We start from the raw sequence: 9,317 nt of genomic DNA, 5'->3' as shown, positions 1-9,317 counted from the left end.
CAGTCAGGGCAAGACCCAGGCTGGGCAGTGGTCTGGGCACAGGGACCTATCCCTGCAGCATAGCTCAGGCAGGGACTGATGGCCCCGGGCTGGGTTGAAATGGGGTTCTGTGGCCATGGGCAGGGTGGGGGCAGGTCTCAGGTGGGGCTTGGCAGGGCCTGCAAGGGCTGGTGGTGCTCTCAGACACATGCCACTTACAGCTGTTACTGATTTGTCCTTCAGAAATTACACTTAAGTTGCAAGTCCTTTGGAGGCAGCATCTGAGCCTATTATCTACGAGTGAAAATGTCAATAGAAATTTCGGTTCACCATAAATAATATATATCTGATATTTTTCTGGCCTCTGGTGTTCAGGTGTTTACAAAAATTTGCGGTACAAGTACTAAAATTAAGTCATTGAAGAATTCCAGGAGTTTTGAAAGAATGAAATATCTTTCAGATGCCTTTCCTTGTATAAAAGAATCAGCATAGATGTCTCCTGTGGTTATTTCTGGGTTGTTTGGGGTTTGGGTTTTTTTTTGTTTGGTTGGTTGGTTGGTTTTTTGGGTTTGTTTTTTTTTTTTTATTTGAAATCACTGTCAACAGTTACTTACCTTGTTTTTTTCTGCTGTTGAAAACTGATTTTATACCTTCATGAGACAGAGTCCTGACTGAAAACAGGACCTGGCAGTTCACCTACATATGTTTTATATAAGAACGTGCGTTCATCCTATCAAATGTAAAGTATCAGTATCAGTTTCCTATAACAAGAATTGTTTTAGTTGTGGAATTGTTATCTGTTGTTTTGACTTGAATAACGGGTAAAAAGGAATTCCTCCATTTCTTTGTGCAGGGAGAAGAATGTAAGTATTAACAAGTGCTGTGTGTCTATTTTTACTACTTGTAATGGTTAGCATATCTATATGAGTGACTTGTATTTCATTAAAAATTAACAGAATTGTTGTATGACTTGCCTTCTGTCTAAAAATTAAAAGGAGGAGCATGCAAGAAGGTAACGTTACATAGTTATAACACTACGTAGGTCAAAATCTGACTTTTGAGAGATTGTCTCATGCTTTTTTTTTCTTTTCAGTTTCTATTGTTCCTTTTTGTCAAACATAGAACAAAGAAAACAGATATGAAAACCAATAACTTTGTATCTAATTTTGACTAACTGTTCTCACACTTGCTTTGAACTAATGTAATGCTATTACATTAATTGGAGTTTCTGAATTAGATGGAGGTAAATTAGGTTGTCATACAGTAGAGCAGGCATACCTGTGAAAAATACTTACGTACAGAAATCGTATCATAACAAAGATTATTAAATGCAGCAAAACACTTAATGAATGTTTGTTGTTGGAGTGCAAATATGCTTGAAAGGGAGATGCTGTTTATTTAGGGCAGAAAATAGCACTTAAACATGATACCTTTCCTGAAACCAGCAATGTTTGGGCTGTGGTTTGGTTTGGAAGTATATACAGGAGCAGAAATGTTTGGTTTGCGGTATAAACTCCGACAAGTTTGTGGCTTCAATTTTCGGCTCTCGTACCTTAAGTATCTTTGGAAACACGTAGCTACCCATGGTGCCTAAAGTTCGTAAAACATTTGTGGACCTTGGCATGGAAGTAGTGTGTGAATTTAATTGTTTGGTTTGGGTTGTGGGTTTTTTTTTTTTAGATTTATGCCAATATGAATGTGTCTGTTGATTTGAATTACTTGTTTTCTCTTGGCCACAGGCTGACTGAGCGGGCTGGACTTCACTGGAAGGAGCCATTTCGCTGGGGAAGTGGAATAACTGTGGATCTCTCCCTGCGCTACTTTCTGGGAAGTGCCATGCGTTGCCAGGATTAAGCCAACGCTGAAGTCTGGGATGGGCCTTAGGGGCAAACACTCCCTTGTTTCTTCTGATGTTGGGATTTGTCTACGGCCAGTCAGCTGAGGCACCTACCACATATCAGCTTTTGGTTTTTCGCTGCCTGAACAAGGTTACGTTTTCCCTTACTTCATCTCCTTTTGACTACCTTTTTATTTTATTAGTTTTCATTTCCCTTGACTGATTAATTTTCTCCTGGCTGTGGAAAAAAGAGCCCTGCTGATGTTGATTTAAATAATGTCGAAACCAATGGGACTCCTATGGCTGCCTTTGGTCTTCACCCCAGTGTGTGTCATGCTGAATTCTAACTTCCTCCTGTGGATAACTGCACTGGCTATAAGATTTACTCTCATCGATGGCCAAGCACAATACCCGGTTGTTACCACGAATTACGGCAAAATACGTGGTTTAAGAACACCTTTGCCCAATGAGATCCTTGGTCCAGTGGAGCAGTACCTGGGTGTTCCTTATGCCTCTCCTCCAACCGGGGAAAGGCGATTTCAGCCCCCGGAGCCACCGTCATCTTGGACGGGTGTCCGCAACGCCACACAGTTTGCCGCCGTCTGCCCACAGTACCTGGATGAGAGGTCACTGCTCAATGACATGCTGCCCGTCTGGTTTACAGCCAATCTGGATACTGTGGTGACATATGTTCAAGATCAAAATGAAGACTGCTTGTATTTGAATATCTATGTGCCCACAGAGGATGGTAAGTACTCTTAAGGACCACACTGCAGCGCACTCACCAGTTCTGCACACGAGTAGTAGCCAGGTATTTAAAGCATCGTGCTCAGCTTCCTCCATGTTTTATCTGTGGAAATGGATCATGCCTCTGAACACGCATTATAAGTAATACTTTGTAGATTGAACGTGCCTTCATGAATTCTCTCTCATGTTTCTGAGTAACACCAACTGCAATTTCATTTGCAGGCAGTGGCCAGGGTACGTAAGCCAGCCTTAAGTTTACATCTGAACTACAGCTCAGCATCATTCACAAGAGAGGAAAGGGGAAATAAACATTAACCAGAAGTAACATATTTATTTTCCCATCCATGAATGGTACAAATACTGCCACATACTCATTTTTAAAGGAAAATTTCCCTAATTATTTTTTCTTTGGTTTTATCATAATACCTCTGAGCCTACTGTTAACTCTGCCTGATTTAAGTAGATAATAGACAGTTGTTATAGTAGGTCAGTCTGCAGTTTTTTCCCAGGATTTTTACCTGTGAAACTTTTCAGTCCAACTTGTTTTTCTTCGTGATTTTATTATGCAGAGCTGAACAGGTGGCCTTAAACTTTCATCTCTTTTCTGCAATCCTCTCTCAAGAGGGCTACTTTAAACCACCTTCTATAAACAAAAAGGGTGAACACAATTGGTAACACACAACTCTGAATGTTTTCATGATCTCAATCTTAAAAATTCTAGCTTTATGGCATGCAGAATGTATCTTTTGTGGTTCTGAATGGTATTGCTTCCTATAGACAAGAAGACCTGTTTTCATCAGGCCCCAAATGAGTAAAGGTTATTCTATACCATAAGGAAATAAAAAATTCTACCGGCAATTATATGTAATATGCTGCTAAAAGCCAGTTCTTTCAGCCACTTAGAATGTAGTTACCGATGCATAACGTGACAGATTTCTCCCAGATATGCAAATCCCTTCATGTTAGCTGAGGGTTTGATTTGCATAACCAAGGCATTGTTATTTCTCAGTAACCATACTCTAAATATGCAAATTTTGTACTTTGATTATTACAATCCTTCTGCCTTGATTGGCTTCTTTATTCAGAATTTCCAAGCTGTTTGCCAGCAATAAACATACCACCTTCTTTTCCTGTTCTCATGAGCTGAAGCAAAAACCTGAAAGCTAAAAATAAAGGGGTAAGGTTTGGGAATACTGGGATATCTGCAAACATAAATACTACCAAGCTACTTAAATGAAAAGTGCTCTGAAAGAAAAGCTGTGTGTATGGGGCTCTGCGTGTGCATGTGTATGCATGTGTGCGTGCCTGCGTGTAGACGAAGGAGCAGATCTTTCCACTCAGTTCTTTCCCCTTCCAGTCTCATTGCATTGCATCTCACTCCTTGGATAGCAACAAAGATAATTCTTTCCCAAATTTGTTTATGTTCTGGATTTTATCCTTCAGCTTTTAATTAGTCACTAGGGTAAGTTTGCCCTAAGAAAGCATTTCAGGTTAAGATTTTATTTGTTCTTACCGAAGGAATGTCAGCTCTGCTAACTCAGTCTTATTTTAAAGCCAGTATTAATAAATTCACATGTTCCTCCAATCTAGTAATAAAAAGTTTCATCCATTAATTAAGGAAGACAGGAAATTAGACATGGAAAAATAGATACAAATATCTAGGAAAAGAATGTTTGATATCAAATGGATAATAATAAAATACTGTGTGCTGAACGACCTATAAAATTCCTCATCTTGCATGTAATAGCTAATGGCATTTGCTGTTAGAATAAAAATAGAAAGGACTGATAAATTTAATTTTACCTGTTGTAGACCTTTTTGTACACTTAATTCCGTAAAAGTGTATGTCTTACTTGTCCTCCTGGTTTTAGATATTTTTTTTTTTACACTAAATAGCATGTAAAGGGAATACATTTGCTTTTATATATTCTCTTCAAAAAATAAACCCATGCATAAAAGTATATAGCTGAATAATGAGAGGCAAGGTTTGATGTCAGTGATGAGCTGAAGGCAAGATTGTTCCTGTACAATATGACAAGCATTTTTAAAAGGTTTCAATGGGGAATGAGAAACTTAAAAATGAATAAATGGAATACATGGTATTTTAATTGTATGCTGTATATCTTATCACTAGTTAAATATAACTCAGTGTGGCTTTTTTGGTGAGGAAAATATGCAACCTTCTGCTCAGAAAGATGATTAAGCAGAACTGACCTACAGAGCACATCTCCTAAGTTAGTGTGTCTCCAAATCATACAAAACATAAATAGCCTTAAATTGTAGTCCATACAATCTGATTAAACACATTACGCTTCATTATATGAGTCTTGGTTGGCAAAAATAAGCTACACTGATATGAAGACAGACCATGAAATTAGTTTTTGAAGCAAGATCTGAAAGTGAGTGACTTTGAGTTAAATTCACATTTTCAATTCTTTCTCAAGTACAGATTTATTTAAAAGAGCTTTGAAACTGTTTTGTGTCCAGAAGAAAAGGTGGATGGAATCATCCAAACCTAATTAATGTTCTGACTATGAAACTTAATCTGAATCATTTTATGTTATCTTTTTTTGTTTTTTATACTTTGGTGAAAAGAATTGATGAACAACTCTAATGAATTAACTGTGTTCACATGCAGTGCTTACTTTAAACCAATTCTAGTGAATAACTAATCAAAATGCAGCTCAGGTTTGGTGTTTTGTTTTGTTGGGGTGTTTTTTGCACTATATAGCATGACTGGTTTCTTATCACTTGAGTGGTTTGGTCAAAGGGAAGCAAATTTTGATCATGTACTTTGAATAAAGAATTGAAGAATAAATGCACACATGTATCATCTGATTTCAGAATTGCTTCACTGGAACTCTGCCAGCATAAACTAATGGAAATAAGAGTAGAATACAGTCCCTTTAACTGGGTAGATAAGATTAGTTATTTACAATAAAATAGTTTGAAATGTTGCTGTTTCTGTCTAAAGAAGTACACTGAAATTAAATGACACAAAATTCTATAGTTCCTTAAAATAGTTGGAGTGTCTAGGTAAAGAAATTAAAATTACCTGTTACACAGTTTATATCTGCATTGATCATAGCCTTTCTTTTGACCCATAAGATTCTGGATTTCAAATGTCAAATAGCAGCAGAATCCTGTCAGAACATTCCATGTTAAAAAGTTCCTACAAAACAAAAAGTATCTTTGTTTTTAGGAGCTTTTTTTTTCATCTTAGGTGAAAATATTATTTATGATAGAAATCAAAACACATACTTAACAGAATATTTCTGCAATTCTGTCCATGTGGATATTTATTCTTTTGCTGTTGTTCACTGGGGAAATGTTTTGTACTGATACTTTTCTTAGAGTAACACTTACATTTCAGAGAATCTAGAGTAGCTGGAGAATTTTCAGTATTTGTTTTCCTTTGCCTTTGGAAGGGAAAGAATTGTAACCACTATAGTCCATCAAGATTTTTTTTTTTTGGTCATAATAAGCATAAATAATGATGCAGTTATTTTAAAGATACACAGTACAAACAATAAAGATAAAATTTAGCAAATTGCTTTTATTTTATATGTCAAACCTATAATCATAAGAAATTACTCAGAACTGAAACAAATAAAATATAGTAAAATTATCATTTTATCCAAGTTGCTTTCTAAACATTTTGCTTGATCTTCAGAATCATTTGTGGGGGTATATGTTGTCTTGTCTGCTTTTCCAGTTACTATAAACTGTAATTTTCCACAAGAATACTTGAATGTCAGTTTTGAGGAGGTCATCTAGGGAAATGATATTGAGGACAGTCTGTTTATTATAACTTCAGTTTGAATATGGGTTTATCTACAGTGGAAATGCTAGATTGAAGAGGACACAGACTGTTAATCGGCTGTGCTTAATCCCTGGCCTTTATCATTTGAATCTGTGGATGCTGAAGGAGATTGCTAACTCCTATCATAACTGGGTAAAAAAATATAACAAAAAACAAATAGAAAAGACCCTTAATTTAGATTTCTTTCATTATAAACTTCAAAACTGTATTAATAGGAAGACAAGATTAAAAAAAAACAAAGCCAAAAACAAACAACATGAACAAATCTTTTTTTGTTTGTTTGTTTAAAACCTGCTCTGTTCAGATCAAAACAGAAAATAAAATAAAAGAGATGACTTTTTGTTGTCTTTACATTTTCAGTAGTAAGCATATATTTTTTTACTTAGTTTGGTGTATGGATAGAGGGTACATTTTACACAAGTGGGTAGCTACTCAACCACTATATATCTGTTAGGGATTAACTAATGAAGGACTTAGCATCTTCAGAGGTTTGCTCACTAAAAATGTTCTGTGAGCTCTTGTCTCATTTACGTCACAATAAATACAGCTGAAGTGACAACAAAATCTGGTAGGCCATGATACTTACTAAGGCTGAATGAGTAGGTCATGATTTTTTCGTTAGATTAGGGAAACTGAGAATATTGTTCAGGATTAGTGGTATATTTAACTGTGGGCTACCAGGAAGAAAAAAGCCTTGGGCAACAGCAAAGATATCAACAGTGTTCCTTCTCTGAGCAGTGATGTGAAGGAAAGTGTCGTGGTTTAATCTCAGTCGGCAACTAAGCACCAGAGAAAGGTACCTGCATCTTTAGACTCTGTGTCTGTTTGACTAAGAAATGAAAAACTTGAACAAAGCTGATAAAGATGGTGTACGTTAGGTGATTTCTATAGCTTGCATACTGTCCCACTTTTTCATATTAGTCAAATGTCTGCTTAGTATATAACTGAGTGTTTGCAGCCTTCTCCTTGTCATTGCTGTTGAATTACAGTGTTTGTTTAACTTGGAAAAAATCTTTTTATGAAAATTCTACTGCTAAAACTTAATTAATAAAAAATTGGGGTTTTCCCTTTTTTTGGGGTGGGAAGGGGAGAAAAAGATAGTAGAAAGATGAGTGGCATCTTTACAATTATTTGATGGCGTGGAATAAAGAAAAGTAAGTTATTCAATGGCTTCTTTATTCATATGAGGAATAAGGGTCCATACATAAAAATGGTAACATAGTGTACAAGATAGGTACAATATTGTACAACATTATTTTTGTTGAATTATGAGTAGGTGATAATAGTAATAGTAACTTTTATTTTCCAAATAAACCTGAATTTCTATAGAGTAGATTCTCCTAAACTTCATGTAGTTTCAAGTTTCAGTAGATGCATATCTGACATTCATCAGGTAATCTCAAAATTGCAATTGTTCTATTCTTTCTTCACTACTTTTGTAAATTCAAGTAGCTAATTAAGGAATCAAATTCAGGATTTATGTATATAGCTTTAAGAAATTAAGAATCCAATATCTTGTTTACATGTTTATAATTCTGATTCTTCCTCAAAATCTTTATTATGTGTTTTTTAAAGTCAATTAAAATTTGTGTAGTTGGTATAGGAATGTAGAGTTTTACTTCTGTTTTCTGAAGTATTTTTAAAAGCAAATTAATTAAATTTAGTTATATTTTAAAAATATTTTAAATCTGTTTTAAAACATATTTAGGAGTGTTTTTTCTTTAATAGATGATAATGTTTTAACAGTTTCATATTACAAATAATGTTTTTCTTTCTTCCAGTGAAGCAGAATGTAGCAAGAGTTTGTTCTGAGTTTCAAGATTTTCACAGGTTTCGTCAATGACTGGTTTATTTTTAACTTCAACCCTTTCAGTCAATTATTTTTCTTCTTTGGAAAAATACAAATTCATTATTAAAAATCTCTACTTATTTAAATTCATTTCAGCTTATACTGTACAAAAATTGTATACAATAAGACATACCCTTTTGTAAAACATGTGTACTGCTTTCCAAAGTGAGACAGATTAATAATAGATAACCATTACAATACAAAATTATAACATTGGAATTACTGCATATAATCCCAGTTGAACATACATAAACTTTTTAGCGACGGAGGGAAAATCGCTCTCCATTGTGAAGGATAAACTCCTTATTGTGTCAGAGCGCCTCAAGCCAATTCTTTCACTGTTAGTGTCCAATATATCCCCTCCTCCTAATCCAGAAATATTGCAGCATCTGTGAGAAAGAAGAAGGCATATGTCCGACTACCCTCTGCCTACCAGGATAAAGCTGTGGGTAATCCAGGCCCCTATTCTACATTCTTGCTTTTAACAGTCACAAATACCTTCTGACACCAAAGAACAGGACTCTAATCTAGATGAAATAAAGTTCTTAAATCCTTAGAGCTAAATTCAGATTTAGTTGCTGACTTCAAAATGCTGTCCTTCCCTCCCGGAGTTGCCCATTCCACAAGCACTTTACAGGATTGCACCCAAATGCCTTTTTCAGGAATTAATATGCAGTGAAGCCTAGTGAGAAGGCTCAGCATTCAATATGACATTATCTAATCTGAACAGGATTTTTGGCACAGTTTCCTAGAGACTCATCATTGCCTCTTGTTGAAAAACCTGCTAGAACAGGGGGAATGTTCTTTAAAACACGATGAATTAATGTTTCTTCCGCAACGACAAATTAATGTTATCATCCTTTTAGTCAAAGAACAGTGCCTTCGGAGATGTAGAGGCTGTGCCATTTGGCTCAGTGACGCAAAAGAATCAGTCTTTCAGTCATGTGGGTCATGAGACAGATCAGACAGGCAATTTTACTTCATTCTGCCCATTGACTTCCACTTGTCTCTTCAGGGTGTTTTGGGTTTTTTCTTGGTGTGGTTTTTTTTGTTTGTTTGTTTGTTTGTTTGTTTTTAAATGT

The 9,317-nt window shown here is 35.6% G+C and overlaps 1 protein-coding gene across 3 annotated transcripts in view; it reads left to right on the top strand.

Annotated features, from left to right (window-relative positions):
- Nucleotides 1-2,092: 2,092 nt before the first annotated feature.
- The window catches only part of NLGN4X (neuroligin 4, X-linked), a 126,483-nt gene continuing 119,258 nt past the window's right edge, over nt 2,093-9,317 (top strand). For all 3 annotated transcript variants that reach the window (XM_009333380.1, XM_009333382.1, XM_009333379.1), the window contains exon 1: nt 2,093-2,564. In XM_009333380.1, the coding sequence (XP_009331655.1) occupies nt 2,093-2,564 (472 nt within the window). The remainder of the gene's footprint in view (nt 2,565-9,317) is intronic.

This window comes from Pygoscelis adeliae, unplaced genomic scaffold (genome assembly GCF_000699105.1).
Source record: "Pygoscelis adeliae isolate BGI_AS28 unplaced genomic scaffold, ASM69910v1 Scaffold69, whole genome shotgun sequence".
NCBI classification, from domain to species: Eukaryota; Metazoa; Chordata; class Aves; order Sphenisciformes; family Spheniscidae; genus Pygoscelis; species Pygoscelis adeliae.
The sequence above is the reverse complement of the archived record's forward strand: the minus strand, read 5'-3'. Positions and strand labels throughout refer to the sequence as shown.